The sequence below is a fragment of the Coturnix japonica genome, chromosome 4, assembly GCF_054131305.1.
Source record: "Coturnix japonica strain WE chromosome 4, WE-NBRP24, whole genome shotgun sequence".
NCBI lineage: Eukaryota > Metazoa > Chordata > Aves > Galliformes > Phasianidae > Coturnix > Coturnix japonica.
Window position 1 is genome coordinate 11,611,384 of NC_140666.1, and position 18,499 is coordinate 11,629,882.

The 18,499-nt window shown below is 41.7% G+C and overlaps 1 protein-coding gene across 6 annotated transcripts in view; it reads right to left on the reverse strand.

The window, feature by feature from the left end:
* Window positions 1–18,499, reverse strand: part of KLHL13 (kelch like family member 13) — a 64,564-nt gene that overhangs the window by 38,510 nt on the left and 7,555 nt on the right. For 3 of the 6 annotated variants that reach the window (XM_032444218.2, XM_085544527.1, XM_085544526.1), the window contains exons 2-3: window positions 17,924–17,988; window positions 11,527–11,585 (exon numbers count right to left, since the gene is read on the reverse strand). In XM_032444218.2, coding sequence (XP_032300109.1) covers window positions 11,527–11,546 — 20 coding nt within the window. In that variant the 5' untranslated portion in view covers window positions 11,547–11,585; window positions 17,924–17,988. Of the gene's footprint in view, window positions 1–11,526; window positions 11,586–11,710; window positions 11,730–17,923; window positions 17,989–18,499 lie in introns of those variants that run through there. The other 3 variants (XM_085544528.1, XM_015860179.3, XM_085544525.1) reach the window with 3 other exon arrangements.

An 18,499-nucleotide genomic window follows, 5' to 3' on the forward strand; every position in this document is an offset into this window, starting at 1 on the left:
GAGATACTAAAGACATCCAGGTACACACTAACACTACAGTAGGACCAATGCATGGAACCGTGGGATCAACCTTCAAAATCCCTCTTTCTGCAGCCTATCTGTAACTGCCTAACAATTTATACTGCTAAGAACACATAAAGGATGAATTTCAGCCACAAACCCTTTCAAGAAACTTCTGAACTTTCAGTGTAGAACTGCTTCTAGACTGTGAAGTTCCAGACACAGACAAAAAGCAGTGCAGATTTGGTAGAGGAAGGAAAAGGGTATGGTAATAAGTATGAGATAACACTAATAACCTGCACCATCAGAGTCAGTTGTGCTCACCAGATGCATACCTAGAACTCCTGCAATCTGGCTGTCTGACCCACAAGTTAATTACTCCTGGTGATAATTTTCCAGTGTAAGTCTGAACTATACAAGTTCAATTACACAGATTTCAAGAGTAAATAGAAAGCTTGTTGATGTCAGCATCAGATAAGCCCAAACCCATGTTCAGGTACTCATTATGCACAGGACACAGATGAGCATCCCCACTTGCCCACACACCCTCCCAAAACCCTGCAGACATTCTTTAAGATTATATATATATACACACATTGTGAAGAGCTGGATATACATATATCTTACTAATTATTTCCATATCTCCAAACAAAACATATATTAGAACTTTGCTCTAACATGCTCTCACAATTGAGGCCTTTCACTTATTCTTAACTTTAGCACTTTGGTTTCTGGAGATGCAATAATTATTTTGTCTTCACACCACCAGATGCACACAGCATGAGAAGCACAAAGCATGACTTTCTTCACAAACACTAGATTGTGCTGTGACAGCAGTTTGTCTACCTGAAGGACATTCCAGGAGATAGCAGAACACCATGAATGCACATTGGAAGAACTGAGATGAGAAACTGCAGCCACCTGAACAGAGCATTGCTGGGTATCGCCTCAAGCGCTGCCTGGAAATGCAATGCAATCATTCCACATAATGAAATGTTAAGGCAGCTTTTTAAAAAGCAGGCACCATCAGTCATGCCTGAGGTGTCCCTCCCTGCCCATGTATTTACAGACACCCAGAACTACTACTAACTAAATGCATTTTTGTAGTTTAGCAGAGTGTTTCTTCACTTATGTGGAACGCTGGTTCCGAATCTCAAACCTTGGACTAAAAGCACACTTGGTAATTCAAAGGCAATTTCAAATGAACTCAGTGCTTTCATGACTTTAAATCCTTGAAAGCTGAAGCTTTTGAGGCTTTTGAATAGTGCATACTGTGAGCATCAAAAGAAGGCAAAATTAATTCTGGGGGCACCTGGGAAATCTCTGCTGAGCCAGCTGTATGCTACCCAAAAACTCAAAGGACAGGATACAGCAGTCAGGTTAGGAAGGGATGAAGGCAGGGCAACATGCCAGGTATTTATTCAATAGGGTCAGCACTGAACTCAAAGCAAAATGCAGTCAGGAGCGCAAGATAAGATGAGCATTGGCCACAGAAGTCTGTAAACAGCAATTTAAGAACTGGCTATCAAATAATAGGCCTCTATGGGGAAACCAAGAGTTACAGCAATTACTGGACCACAGGAGTTTTACATAAGCACCATTACAGAGCAGCACCCTTTTAGTGATTCGCATCAAATTTCTGCTAACTCGTCTTCTGGCGTATATCCTGAATCAAGCAATAACACGCACAAACATACCTTTTTCTGTTTGATTTCTTAACTGATGTAGAAACATAAGCAAGTTACCAACACCTCACTGCATGCAAAGCAGCTGCTGGGAGGAAAGGCTATACAATCTATAAGTCACATACACCATTAAGAATAAAGAAAAAAAGCAAAGTATAATTATTGAACCTTGGCTTTCATGTGTCATACACACTCTTTCTAACACAAAATCCAGTAGTGTGGTTCAGTCCATTCACTCATTTTTACTTCCTGTGCCTCCAGTTTCTGGGCTGCAACTCCTACAACCCAATGCTTTTAACTGTCTAGAGAACAAGGCAAATCCTGTTCCCAAAGAACACCCCTCATCACTCCCAAGTTATGCATAGCAGAGTTGGCCAGCCTAACAGATATAGGCAGCATGCATCATGTAATTACCACCTAGTGTCTCTGTCATGTCACAATGAAAGGGATATCCTGTTCACAATGACAGACTAGTAATGCCCCAGCAAAGCCTGAGAGCAAAATACAAGACAACTACATAATTTACTACACAGGCCCAGTTTTAATTACCTGAAAACAGAATTAATCGTACTGGTTCTCTCAACACTGAAGGGGCAGAAGACCTAACTATAAGTGCTGATAGGAACCCAAACAACAGCCAGCCAGGAGAGAACAGCTTTACAAAGCATGCAAGTTTCTCTGCTCCTGATCCCTTGTTCTGCTTTACTCCCACATGACTCTGACTCACCCAAGTCATGTCAATCCATGTCTAAGCAACTACAAAGGCAGTTTTGCTATCCTCATCCAGCTGGGGTACTGAGGAACTTTCCGACTTGTTGATACTTGACATCCATGCTCTTTGAGAGCATCTGAAGATTTAACACATTTACACTAAGTGAACCTTCCCTTCCAGATCCTTGGCTGATACTCCTCCACCCACCTGGCGGTCAGGTATGATTCCAATAGCCTGAAGCAGGTGCATCAGTGCAGAAAAATGAAACTAAGCCCGGAACTTGGAACAGGGCAGTTACAAGCTGGAAACTTTTGGAATCCAAAAATGGAGCTGATGTGATAACATCACTTGGGAAGATGGAAGGATACTAGCAAGATGCTCAGATTTCAGAAACGTCATAGGTAGGCATGAATACACACACAATATTGTAATGAGGCAGAACAAGTATTTCTACTGTAATAGAAAGTCCTCTGTGACTGATGCACTCCTGACTAGCTTCAAACAACGCAGGATTTTCAGTTGTTAAATTTGCTGTTACCTGCAGAAATTATACTGTTATCTGCTCTTCAGATTTCAGTATGCATTTATTTATGGGATTGGTAACCACCAGGCTGTAGGACATCATGCTACCTGAAAAACTGACCTGCTTTCCTTCAACAGCCTTCCCTGGTCCTGCAGGATGCTTCAGTAAATAAGATCATGTGATAGCTCATTAGTTGCCTCAGCTTTCACTATTCAGAGCAGGACTGTAATGTAAGTAACCTAATACTTCTCATTTTTACAAAGTACATTTAGTAATGTTACCAAGCCTAAAGTGCAGCTCAATAAAACAAATCAGAGATTCAAAGCCAACAGCTTGCTGTACAAGATGAATGCCAAAGTAAGACTGGGTATTTTTGTTTCCCAGCACTGCCTCTACCACCGCATGACCATTCCCCACAATGTGCCTGATTTTCAACTAAAACCTGAATCTGTGACACATCCTTGATGTCCAAAGGCAACAGGCAGAAGAATTATCAAGCTGCGTGCATGGAAAGAGAATAACATCACTATGGGTTTTTGTTTGGTTTGTTATTCTGTTTTAATAGTGTGTTCTTGGTGTTCGGATACTGGCTGTTTTTCAGATCCATTTTTAAGGTAGGAAGTACTAGCAAGGCATTCAGCACCCACTGGGAAAGGTGCACTTCCCCTTTCAAAACTAAGCTTATCAGTCAAATGAACTACACAGATTCAATCCACCAAGAGGAACATTTGGCATTTTCTTCTCCTTCCATTTACAAATCAGTAATGTCTAATTCGTCCATACTTGGCTACATGAGAGATTATAGGTGAAAGTTATCAACAAACAACACTTCTTCACAGTAAGGAACCCGAGAACACCTGTTTATTTATCAACAGATGGCATCCTTGAACAGACTACGAGAGGAATTTAAAGGCAGCATTGTTACTTTAGATGACAACCTTTATTTTGAAGCATTTATTCAGATGATCGGCTGCTAGCTACAGCAGATTGAACTGTGCAGTAAAATGACTCACTTGCAAAACAGCTCCTCAAGTTTCCCAAGTTTCTGTGCATTATCAGTTTAATAACTATGCCAGTGTGTACCCAGAAGTGATGTGCAGTTTAAATACAAGGCCACAGTGGAGAAAAAGTGCGCAAAAGTTCCATTCTTCCCCAGAGGGAAAATGTTATAGCTGCAATTTGAGCAGACTGCTTGAGATTTCAGGCTCTGAACCACCTTATCACAAAGCACGAAGATACTTTGGATAAAGCCTCTTGAAATTTGATGCATTCCAACAAACACTAAACTGTGCAGGAAAACAATTATTCATCCTACGCCCACCCAACAGTTGCCATCAAAAGATGATTCTGAACAAATACATCACCATCCAAGCGACAGAAGACAGAGACATGAAAACAAAAGGGAAAATGGCAATCAGCATGCCATTATGTTACACTGCCAACAAAGTCACCAGTTGGAGAAGTTTGCCATCTTGTATTTTCAGCAAAAACAGTTCATAAGGTACTGAGAAGAGTACAGAGCAGCCTGCTTTCCCAAGCAGCTAACCTATCACCTCACCTCCAAGCACAGAATCATACAATCATAGAATGGCCTGGGTTGAAGACGACCACAGTGCTCACCCAGTTCCAACCCCCTGCTATGTGAAGGGTCACTAACGAGCAGCCCAGGCTGCCCAGAGCCACATCCAGCCTGGCCTTGAATGCCTGCAGGGATGCATCCACAGCCTCCTTGGGCAACCTGTTCCAGTACATCACCACCCTCTGCATGAAAAACTTCCTTCTAATATCTAACCCAAACCTGCCTGCCTCAGTTTAAAATCATTCCCCCCTGTCCTATCACTATCCACCCTCATAAACAGAATGATCCATGCCACTGAGGTGGCTGACAGCAATAACTTGCAACACCTTTTAGATGAGAGCCCACACACTGAGGTGTGCTTCACACAGTAGGACAAACTAAGTTGAAGCCAATACTGCCAAAATTCCGTGGAGTCCACCTGACATTCTGATGAGAAATCACATTTTTCTTTGATGAAAAGAAAATAGGTTGCAAGAAGTTACAGAACAAATGAGACATCTTGAAACTGAGACACATCATCATCTGCATGCAGTCCTTCACAACGCTCCCTTCTGAGCTTTCTAAAGTAGCAGGTAAAGGCTATCAAGACCAACAGCAAGTAAATAATGTAAAAATAAACATCAGCTGAAAAGTCTGAAGCTAAAGAACAAAGATAGCAACAAGGATTTTGCCAATCTCAATGCAAAGCCTTCAACCCAACCATATGCATGCAAAGAATCTACTGCTCAGCTGGGATGCGTATTTCTACTACTCCCATCACCACCTTAAGGTTCCACTAACCCTCTTCCATTTGCAAAGTCAGGATCTGACCTAAGATGCTTCTTTCTGAATGACATGTCTCATATTCATGAGTACATTATAAACACAAGGAAAACATGGAGGTAGTCAAGGTTTCCAACATCTAAAATATAGTTGTAGAGAAGATGGAGGTACCCCCTTAACAAGGACACATTTGGTTTTCTTTTACTTCATTAAAGTCTCTCCTAAAGAGATTATGAAGTGATAAATTTGTTTCCAATGAAAATCAACATTAAGTCACTTCTCTCACCTCAAAGCATCCCAGACAACGAAAACACTCTGTATAAAGAAACCAAGACAGTAAAGTTCAATAGTTCTCTTTGCCAGGAAGCATCAAAGATGAAGATGAAAGTCAAAGCTGAACTGGGTCCTCAGACTTTTAATATTATAAAGCCTCAGGTGAATGTGACAACACTTGGATTAAATTAAGCATTTTGGATGTTCTTCCCTACCCGTATATTACTTGGAGTCTTTAGATAGTCTGCATTTATGCTTTTCATCTTGTCTGCAGTACTGTATCATTAGGGATGAGCAGTTTTGGCAATCTGTTTGCAAGATGGGGGATAGGAAAAAGCATTTGTTTGCAGGAACTTTTCCCTTGGCAAGGAAGCGAACTTAGAGGAAACATGAAGAGGTGCTGTTTCTCAGAATGAACTGATTCATACAAGCAAGACTCTTCCATGCATTCCATGTTTTAAGTGACTGATCAGTTCACACCATCAGATCCATCAGGATGGGCAGAAGAAGCCACCTTCCACTACCGTGTCTGCAGAAGGAGCTGCTGTCCAATGGGTAACTTTTCAGAAGCATTTCAAAACAGCCTCTTCAAGATGTAACCCATATCCCCTCATTATTTATCCCACTAAAAATCAACTTTCACAGAAATATTTCTAGTTTCAGGCAAACTACAGTTCTCTGAAGCCTTTGAGACTCTACTGAAACATCTTCCTGCCTCATCCCTTCAACCACATTATTTACTGCAATGCATTCACCCAATACTCCTGCTTCTCTCACCACATCAAGCTCGAAAAGCTGCTTTTTAATGACCTTAAGGGCTCAGCTTTGCTGTATTTGCAACATTTGTTCCCCTTAATTAGATCAACCTTTAGCAAACTGTCCAACAAGCAACTCTGGTTTCTTTCATGTGATCATTATACACAAAGGTGCCTTAAAAAAAAAAAAAAAAAGCAGTGATAATTCCTCCTTTAAAACAACCGTAAATGTGACACATGGCACCAGACATCAGCAATTAATACTTGTTCTGAGCCCTTCACCTTGATTTCCTATCGATCCCCCACCTTCATTCCCTCTTATTTTGCTCTGAGTTATAAAAGTTTTAGATGAAAGATGTTTGGACTTACATTTGTACACCGGCAGCGCTGGTCAGATGAGTATGCAAACAACATATTGCCTACAGAGGGCTTCTGTAACACAGAGATTGAGCTGCACTTCCTGCTGCAAAGATATTACAAAGCTGCTGCTACATTAGAAAAGCCAATTCATTCCCTCCAAGGTTATATCCAGTTTAGGCTCCTTGAAGCAAAAGTGATTACTTTATAAACCAAGTTGTGTGAAATTGTCCAAAGTCTAAAATAAAAGGAAGATACTAATTCTGAAAAAAAAAAATAAATTAATAGAAAAACAGCTCATAGTGCATAGGGGAGTTCAATACAATTCAGAAACACGCGCTGGGTCAGCTCAGACTTCCTGAAATATCATTTACAGACAGCATCATTTCAGGTATGCTGCATATACTAAGAAGGAAGTGAAGCTGTTTAATAGAACAGGATCCACCGCACTGAACTCCATAAAACACCATATTTAAAGTCAGTGCAAGTAATTCTTGTTTTATGTAAACCATTCTACTGAGAAATTTGCTTCTATAGCAGACAAGAATATTACTAAAGCAATGTATAAACATTTAGCTTGTAAAAATACATTCCAATATGCAGAGGAACAGAGAATGAAATAATACCAGTGAGCATGTTACAAAGCCCCAGAAGATCTACTGCCTTCTCCTTGTATCACCCTGAAATGCAACCTAAAATGCCCCATCTACACACAAGCTAGTGCACAACATAGCAACAGGAACCATTAATGGTGCTGTGCAGACAGCAAAAGAAGCTCCTAGAGATGTTACAGGGGGGAAAAGAACAGCCTTCATATAGGTTTGACAGCATTAAGACTAATCTCAAAACCATTCAGCAATTTCAGCCTGTGCGCAGCACTTATAGTAGCACAATCACGCTTCTGTGCTCCTGAGCTAAAGCTGGATTATTTTGGTGCTAAGCACTCGTCAGCTGTGCCCTAACACATCTCTGCTTCAGACAACTCACACTGGGCAGTCTCAGGCTTCAGAACTTGAGCTGATGAATTGAAGACAACCAAACTTCAGACTGGCGCCCTTGCATTTAACCCATCACCTCAGGCCTGGCTGCTATGACTGCACAGCTGACAGCCTCAGCCAGAGAGAAGGCAAAGAGCTCCTCCCCAGCACTTCACACCCTGTGCTCATCACAGACAGGACAGGCACCTGATGCTCACCTGTTTTTACCAGCAGTTGTGTGACACCACAAGGACAACTCAACCCAATGCACTGAGATGGAAGTAGCAGAAAGAAGTTTTCCCAAGTGAGGTGTGTCAAAGCATTGCTGTAAATGAAATACTCTCTTGACTTGCAAGTCAGCCAGACATCTGTTTCATGCCTGGATCTGCATAATGAAACATGCTTTAATTCTCATTTGCAGCAGCATGACTCAAAATGTTATCAAGCTGGCCACAAAACAGTAAAGTGATTTAGAAGTGTCAGTAAACGTTCAAATCCTTACAGATGGAACATTCTCAGTGTCCTGTAAAGGACTCACATCTCACCCTTCTCCAGTACAAGTCCTCTGTCATTCATTATTTCAGCACATCCCAGCTCACTCAGCACCTATACTTAAATTACTGCTGGTGAAACAGAATCCTCCAGAGTTTGATTAGGTGAGCACCACATTCAAAACAAAGCAAACGAAAGCATATAACAAGATTATCCAGCAAATATGATACAAGTAAAAGAAGAATCTGTACTTTTTCCACTTAGACAACAGCACAACATTTGGATCCCACTTTCTCACTAGCAGTGGAGAAAAAAAATGAAGTCATAGTAAGAACCCAGCTGCTGTTATTACTGCCTGTTATTTTAAGAGCACAGAGGTTTGCATCATTACTGAGATCAGGGAAAGCTATGGAACATAACAGTCCATTCTCCATGGAATGGAAGAGCACAGATGGAGCACATCCCTTCAGTGCCCAGCTTGTCACATACAGCCCTGAGCTACTGATTACCAGGGGCACAGCTCAAGTACCTATTGCCATGGTACAAATTAGACTTCCTCAGCCACAGGGAGATGTCAAGTAGAACAAGGCACCCTCCTTCAGCCTGCCAGGCTTAATGAGCAAAATCAACACAGCAAAGGGGCGTGCATCTCTGGGTTTTGGTCAAAGATGCTTTTTAATACAATTTCAAGTTAAACGTTAGCCAATATATTTATGAATTAATTCTTGTGGTTAACATAGAACTCAATACTGCTAAATTGAAAAGCTTGTACATTCATCTAAGCCATCTCTGAAAATCACCACTCTGAAATACAACCAATATCCTAACAAAAATAAAACTGCTGTACAATCAGTAATAATATCATCACTAAGGAAATACTGCATTTAAGTTATGAAGGCTGATATTTGGAACCTACGCTATACTTATACTGATCAACCTGATAACAAGGAAAATATCAAGTACTGGATTTACTTCTTAAAAGCAGAGTTTTCAGAGCTCTTTACAGCAATATCCAGCAGGAGAGCAAATAAAACTGTATCTTTTTAAAGCACTTCAAATAGACTACTCCAAGGCCTGTACAGATCTGACTACTGCACAGTCTCTACCCCTCTCCCTCACATTTAAACCTGCAAGAAAACCACACAAAATCTTAAAAGCTTCTTTGAATTATTTATTTTTTTATTGTTTAAATGTAAAGAGTTACTGATAATTTCTTTTGTCATGTAAAAATAGAGAAAGTTGAAACAAGATTATGTACCAAACCAAGACTTCACTCTAAGTCCTAAGCTAAGCAGCAGGGATAGCTGCAGCGAGGTCTGGAGAACATAAGCACAGGCAGCTTTAAGAACAGCATCACCCACCACAGGATTACACAAGCCTAAGGAAGCAGCAGAGCCCAGGCAGCTGCTGCCTGCCTTACCAGGTCACGTGCAGGGCTGCCACGAGATCACTGAGGCTGAACAGAACAGTCAAAGAACTGCAGGAACAAGCTCTGCCCAGGGTACCTAACCAAGGAACCCCACGAGCCCTCACCTGAAGGGGAGAGCAGCAAGAGCATGTGCCATAGCTGAGAAGATCTTCTGCTCCATCACCAGCAAAGGGCATCACAAAGTAATACAGATCAAAAACATTATTACTGTCAGAGGTAATATGAACAAGTGATATTCCAGGACAAGGGTTTTAAAGTAGAAAGGAGTAGATTTAGACTAGCTATTAGGAAGGAATTCCATACTATGAAGGTGGGGACACACTGGCACAGGTTGTCCAGAGAGGCTGTGAATGCCCCCTCTCTATGGCAGTGCTCAAGGCCAGGCTGGATAGATGGGGCTGTGAGCAACCTGGGCTAGAGGGAGGTGTCCCTGCTATAGCAGGGGGCTGGAATTACATGATCTTAAAGGTCCCTTCCAACCCAAACCAATCTCTTATTCTATGATCATTATTACTGCATGCAGCCAACACTGATGCAGCCTTCAAGGACTTTGGCCAGAAGTCACACTGCCTCCTGGGCAAGTCAGGTGGATCAGCACAAGGATTTACCCTGCTGCTACACAAAGAAGCCAGCACCTGGTTAGGTCTGGCAACAAATCCTCCTACAGCCTTCAAATCCTCCAACAACCTTCCTGAAATGGGAAGCACAGCCTGGAAGAAGCCAAGAGGCAGATGACAAGCAGATTGTACTATCCTGAGTTAGAATTCCTCTTGACTGAAAGTAAGGCACAATACCAGCTACTATTTGTATTTCACCTCACATCCCAGGACAAGGAAATTAACCATTAATTCCTCACCACCACCACCTCATTAAACTACTAAACCTTATCTATGAAAGTATGCAAAGTGCTGCAGCATGAAGGAAGCACAGAAACCTTTCTTAGATCTAATTAAAAAAGGAATATGTAAGAATGCATACTGATTTCTGCCTAGGAGTTTAATATATTACTACTCCATTTTAATAAAAGGAGACCTTTTTCCCCCATGTAAAATCTCTTGTTGTGTAGCAATAATATAATTGCAAAAAAATAATCAAGAATTCAAGGTATTTGCAGTAACAACTACCTTCTAAGTTACGTTTTAACTATTCACTGTCAAGAAAAGCATTAAAGTTGCCCACGGATGCACCATTCCCCTATATAATTATCATCTGAACAAAGCAGTAGACCCAGAGTATAAAAGAACGTATGGTTCAAAAGAAACCACTCAAGACCACTTTAATCATGTTATACTTAAAAAGCCTGAGGACTATCATAGAAAACCCTGCAATACTTTTCCATTCTCAACTGTCACTGGAAATGTGGCAGAAAAGCTCTTACTCAGGTGTAGTTATACCTTATCAGAGGTTCTTCCTTTCCTATCATGTTTAGGGAACACAGTTTAGCTGCTTGCTATCAGAACGCTGCTACACTATAGCAAACTGAATGCTTCCAGTAAAGCTTTTATAGACTGCTTCTAGTGGATGAAGCATATCAGACTGTCAATCAAAATTAGACAAGGACAATAAGGCATTAATAACCAAGTTATATTAAACAGGTAGTGCCCTAAGCACAGTAGAAGCACTTCCCCCCAAGTACTTTGTTAACCCTGCTAAAGGCTACACACGGAGCACACATTAGAGATTCTTACCAACACCTACAGCACATTCAATGGCCAACAGAGAAAGTCTTTGGTAGGCTGATATTATAGAAAAGGTCAGTGTGGCAGTTAATCATTTATGAAACCATACAGGTTCTACTGCTCAGTCCTTCAGCTCTTTATTTGGACCTTGAGCTTTTGCCTACACTTCCCATGTAGGGCTCTATAGTCACAGCTTCCAGAACCAAATGAAAACTCCAGACAGGCAGCAGTTACTCTAAAGCAGGAAGGAAATATTCCCATATTTACATTTAGGGCTTTTTAGGAAACCGGTTTGTTACTCACAAAGTGTCTCTCCACATCATCTCTGATGAGCAGAACTACCTCCTCAGTTCTTCATTCACCTGCAGTCAAACAGAACAGCATTAAAGCAGAGTCGCAGACAAACATCCACAAAGAGCATTTTTATCACTCAGACCCCACGCATTTTCACAAAGCAAACCAAGATTCATGCTAAACAATCACACACCATATGAGTTCCTCCCCATTTAACTTCCTACAGTAAAATGACAAACAGAAAGGAGCAAGAAAACAGATTCCTGCTTGCATGCATGAGACTGCTCCTTGCTGCAGGAAAAAATAAGGGTGAATTATGAAAACTAATCAAGTGAACTGAGAGAGCACATGCCCTAGATTTTTTAAATAATCTCCTGGTTTAACCCAGTTGTTCCTGAGCCTGCCTATCCCCATGAACACATGCTAAAATGGAAGCTGCAACACATTAAAGCCACTATTTTAAGGGTGTGATACTGCTCAAATGAGTTACGTACAAGACAATCGCTTCAAAACGTTGGCCTCTTCTGTGCAAATTTAATGAGTCCCACTTTTGAGATCTAATATAGTTGATCAAAGAGTGACAGCCTCGTTAGTTGGTTTTGTAATGTCTCATGGGTACGATATCTTACAGCCATTAATCAGAATGGAAGGCTGCAGCCTATCTGTAAGTCTATGAACTCGTTCCTAATTGAGGATACAGAGATAAAGCTGTAATATTTAAACTTGCTGACATCCTTTAGCAGTAAAGCATTACTAAATCTAAGCTACGCAGAGCCCACAATAAAAAGCCACAATTTGATTTTCAGTCTTCTGCAAATTTCACATTGTTAGGCACAAGTGAGCAATAAGAGAAGCCGTAGCTGTAGGAATCACGTATTACTTTGAAACTCACTACTCCTTCACAGCCCCAAGGAGAAATCATCTAAAAAGTGGATTTTGCTAAAGCAAATCAGAGACATTTAGCAGCGGACATTTGCACATAATACTTGTGAGCATGAATTATAAATTCAGTGCATGCCTTACACCTTTAAGTGTGCCATGAGAACCCAACAGAATGGCTTGCAAGCATTGAGCTCAGCTGCTCCCATGCACCAAAAGGAATGCAGCTGGTAGAACAAGGTGCCTCTCAACTCCTGGTGTCACTGCAACCAGAGACATCCATGGTCCCAGCCAAATACAGGCTTCCCTCTACTAAACATGTCTACTCAGTAAATAGGATGATTCTACCTCTCCATCATAAGACAGGTTAGGACTAAATTAACTCTGAGTAAACACGGTTGGCCTCATCCTGGGCAAACATACAGGTGGTTTTGTATATAGAGCTATACAAGTTTCCATACACCACCTCTGTGAGGTCAAAGCAATGTCCTCATGATGTGGTCTTCAACAGGACTGCTTATCTGCATGAATTAACTGCCACACTCATTCTAGATTGATGAAAGATTAAGAAGAAAAAAATCTGACCTTTCCACTACACATTAAAAATGAATAATAACTGTTTCCATCCTTCCTTTCCACATCTTTCTAACCTAAAGAGGTTACTCCAAGCCAGCTAAGCTGCAAGTCTGTTAAAGTTGGTTTTGGAGTAAAATGCAATAACAGTACACTGCAATTTTGCAGTGTGCCTGATGAAACTTAACCTGAGTTCCTGAATAGACAGGTTCTCCCTTCTTCCAGAAGGAGCTGAATACTATACAGGGTACCAAACTACTCAGTCAGTAGTCGGTCCAACTGGCCCCAGACCTGTCACCTGGCTTCAAACCAAGAGCCAGGCTGACTTTGCCAGTGACGCCCCTGCACATCTCCTCCCCTCAGCCACAGGTTTCTTTGGGGTGAGATCTAAGCAAAGCGGCTTCTTTGTGATCTGCTCCTACTGCTCTGCTGGTGAAAGGATGCCAAGCCAGCTACATCGTGAGGTGAAAGCTGAAATCTTGCTTTTGAATGTGAGGCTTTTTCTTAATGAACTGCTGAAAGAACAGAAGCAGCTCCTTGGTTGGAGCTGTTTGGCACACAACAGAAAATCAGACTGAATGTCACACATTGTCTACCTGCACACTGTAGAAACCTCAAGATTACAGAAGAGAACAGCACAGTGCGGGGTGGGACAGCTGATATACACAGGTGCTGAAACTGATAACTGAAACCTGCCTCTTAATTGCCAACCTCATTATCACAGAAATTCAGACGGTTCAAGCTATGCATGAACCTTTTTCCTCCATACTTGGCAAGGCTTGCTTTCAACTCCAACAACAGAGCTGCCATCACCTTTACATCCCCACCACTGATCCTCCTCACCTCACATAAATAGGATGAATTCACACCCCCTGCTCACAGCCTGACAGCTGCTGTCTGTGAGCACAGAAAGGAAAAATGATCAGTGTCAATAACTGCTCCCCAACAAGAGCTGGCAGCTGAAGCCCTCCCTGCTGCACAACTGCCTCACATCTCTGCTCTGTGCTGCTTTGCTGGTGCTGCTGCTCACTTTGCTGCTTCTCCATTAGTGCTCCTTGAGCAAAAACCACACGTTTTGCCATCATTCTTCCAGATATGCACATGTACATATTTATGAATCATTACTTCCTACATAACCCATTACATTTGTTGTTAACAACCTTCAGTGTGAGCTTAGGGATACAACTCTTAGGAGTGGAGTGGTTAAGACCCATGTAAAACTGATGAGCACTTCACTGCCGAGTTCAACTACTTCTAATGCAGACCATACAATAAAACCACACCACGTGCTGCTCACACACCAGCGCACACATGGCAGACACCCTATGAAATGGTTCCATTTTCATGCACGTATTCCATCATCTGCTCGAAAGCTCTGAAGTTTTCCAAACAGATCAATGAGGCTTTTGTGGGTCACTTGCTTCAGCAGCCAGCTCTTTAGAGGCAGAATAAGTGATGCAAGGCATGTTAAAGAACGCACCAAAGGCACACAGAAAGAAGCCATGACATGGGTTAGGCCACACATTTTCAATGGACAAACATGAGCATACAAAGCACAGAATGAACATGAAAAAATATGCTTGGCATGTTTCTTAAGGCCTGTCTTCTGTCCTGAGGTTTCTGCCTAAGTTGGCTTCGAAATGATGTTCAGAAGTTATTAAGTCAAGAGACTGTCTGATTTAGCCTGACCTACAGCAGAACTGCAGTCCGTAGAACAACAGAACTGCTGAAAAAACACAGGACAATTAAACTAACAGCAAGCAAGTGGCTGAGCTCTAGTTTTGGAACGTTAATTAATGTGGAACTACATCCTTAAACTTAGACTGACTTTACTCACTCAATTTGTATAAAATGCAACACATCAACCAACTGCATAGTTGACAGAAAACCACAGCCCAATACAAATAACTGCCTTCCATCAGATGAGCAAGCTGGACCCACTCACCTGGCACCAGCTACACCTCCCATACACACACTCAACAGCTGGGCAAGGAGCAGAGGAAGAAAGCAGCACTGCCCTTTTAGCATCAGCTGACTCCATCTGAGATTGAACTGTGCCCTTAAACATAGAACAACAATCTCTATGTTACAGATGCCCTTTTAAGCATATATTTATGTTATTTTAAGGTAGGATGTAGAACAGCTTCATTAGGGAATTTTCACAGTAACAGGTATCAGAGTTCCATTACACGAGTGGCATTAACATATATCACATATCACCTGATAATCAATGATTAAGTAGATCATTAGTGCCTTCCACCTATAAATAGCAAGTATATACAAACATTTTCAAAGAAAAAGAGTTTAGTCCCCTCACAGAAGGAGCCCCAACATCTACAGAGCATCCAACTGAAGTTATTTATCACAGTTGACCAAGGTGCACCATTCTGAAAAGCTCATGATGATTATGACCACAGAAAGGTTGTTAACTCTCCAAAAAGCCCTGAAGGCACAGCTGCCAGCTTGTATCCTATGTGGATTGCTCCACTTTTTTCTACAGTTCCATTCTCTACTGTTTGACACAGATTTACTGCTCAGGAAGGGTTAAGCCGAAAGGCATTTTCACTATAGACTGAAAAGAAGTGGTTGTAAGAGGAGTTCAGACCCTGCAAAGCCTCCTAGTAACACAATGCACACTTCAGTATTCTGAAATCTTCCAGTTCTCAAGCAGCTTTTCAAGTAGCCAGTACATCTCATCTGACGACAGAAGCAAAAAGGCTCAGAACATTAGAACCTATTCCCCCATTTTCCTGCTGTAAAAGCTTTCTCTGCTACATTAAATCTCCTCTGCTACATTACATACCAGAGCATCTCAGCCACTCGCTTTCACTGAGAAATTAAATCCTTGAGCTGCCACTCAAGTCCCCTTGCGAAAAGGCACCTTGGAATCACTTCTCACCCAACTGAACCTTCCCACCTGCTCTTGCTTTATTCAGCCACATCCTTTACCTGCAGGCTTCATCTAATCCACATCCGTGAAGTTATCTACATATGCAAATAAAGGCCTGGGAAGAATGCTTTGGGATGACATTAGTCAGCACGATTTCAATCACTGCCTGGAAGCTTATTAATTCTGGAGTGCTGTTAATGGGTGAAGCAGAAAGTAAGGACTAGATGGCACTGGAATGAGATGGCCTTTGAGGTCCCTTCCAACCCAAGCCATTCCAGGACAGAACATCAAGTTGCAGATCAACTCAGAAGCCAAGGGAAATAGATGCCTTTAACAGTATTTTGAGCATGCCTCAAGAAGAGATCCATTGAAGTGACATAACTCAGGCAACACCAGGGCACAGGGATACCCACAGCACATTCAATGGCTTATCATAAACCAATGACATGAGAATTGAGATTAAAATGTTACTTATTAAGTACCATACAGATACCTTCTAACACTGTAGGGGGGATGTGGATTTCTAATGCTACTTGTTCTAGAAACAGAACATTCATTGCCTCCCAAATACAAGGACCTTGCAGACCAGCACAACACCAATCCAGCTCTTGCAGCCCATGTAACCATCCCAAGGTATCAGAATCACTTCCATCCTTAAAACTCCTCTCAATCCCACTACATAGACCATTATTTGCCCCTTTACAGCTACACAGGACAAGCTTCTGCAAGGACTGAAGGCAGTCAGCTCTAACAATACTTCCTTGTGCTGCAGATGCAGCTTTGCACATACAAAGAGCCAAACAGCTTTCCATTTAGCAATTGTTCTGACAGATGATCTAATCTACATAATTTGATCCAAAATTACAATTTAGCAATTGCAGAATTTTACTGCAGGACATTTCTGGTCTTTTCACGATATTAAAACTGGCTAGCATTTCTAATATATTAACCAGCTTTTGAAAGCCTTACACAAGGGCTGCTCTCAGGAAAGAATGAGAAGTGATGTGGTTTGCAGAGCTCCACAAGAAAAAGTGAAATATTTCTCATTTGAACATTAGCATGTTTGGCATTTAAACTGCTGTGAAGAGTTAAGACACAAGGGGCTGCTCATTTCCAATTGATTACAACCAATTCATGACATTCAACGATATCAAAGCCTTCTAATTTCTGTCCCTGTGAAGGCTGGCTGATAGTGTCAACAGCACCAACTCAGCTGAAATTTACACTTCACAGGCATGCTTCTCACCCACACAGTCCCTCATAAATCATCTGTTTTGCACTGGGAAAAATCCAGCAGAATAAATTTTCTATGCATCAATTTACGGATGCCTTTTGCAACAGAGGAGGACAACTACATAAAGAATATGGAGCATGTACACACAAATATTTACTTACACTTCCTTCAAAATGCAAAGTTTCAGACTGCCAACGTCACAAAAATATCTGACTATTTTGACCAGCACTCAAGATGATCTTTAAAGGCATTTGCTTTCTCAGATACAGAAGCCTGGTAACCAACTCCTACTATACGCTTCACGCAAGGAAAGCACCTTGCATTAGTTAGATATGAAAGGCCAGACCAAAAACCTGCTGAACTAAGATACTCAGTAGCAGGCAGCTCCCAAGCAGTGTAGGTAACAACTAACACAGCACTACTGACACCATTCATGAACTGGTATTTTAGGGTCTCTCTCACCCCAACTGCATCCAGAATGCAGTTTTCACCACTCCGCAATTCACCTTTCCCCTCTGTTAATAAGTCTAATCACATTTCAAACTTGTTTGTCTTTATGATATTGCGTGACAGTAAAGCATTACAGCCACCACCTCCCACCTCATGAAGCAGCACCCATAGCAGCCCTCCAAGCTCTGGGACCCTCCCCTTCCAAGCCCATCCCTGATTCACTGTAGTGCACTTTCACTGCACAAGAAGCTGGAAGCACACCTTCCCCTAAGCTACACAATACATTGCCTGGTTATATTAATTGAACAGGAACGCTTATGCCAGGGTTTAGCCATACAAATCAAATTAGTTGCATAGACAAAGCATCTCAACTTTCTTACTGTTCATGGCAGGATCCCAGGGCTATGTTTCGCCATTCCCAAGTAGTCCAGGTTAATTTTGACATCTAGAATAAGGTTCAGGAAGAGAAAAAAGAATTGTCACACACTATTATTCACTGTAGATGTTACTTTAAAGAACTGCAGGGTACAGCATCTCCAACAGAGCTAACTATTGGTTTCTGCAGCGTTTTGAGCTGTCTCCACTGTGAGTGGAAAATTGGACAGCCCCTGTTCTTGCCTGCAGGGAAAGTTGATCTAACTTGCTACTGTCGTGCCCTGCTCTTCTTCCATGTACATAGAAACTCTCACATGCAATTCTGCAAGACAACAGCTCCTAATAAAAATCAATTCCAATAGTATTGTTGAAGACAAACATCAGAGCCAATTTTCACTTAAGCTTGTCAATCTCCAGATCAGAAGCAGAGCCACCATTTTATATAAACTGCTGAATGCAAAGAAGCCCCAGGAGGTACGGAAGCCCAAGCAGAAGTAATGCCTTGCATCACACCACTAAACCAAGCACGCTGTTATGAATTCAGCTCACAGTTGCTGTCGCAGCAGGAAGCTATCTGGCTG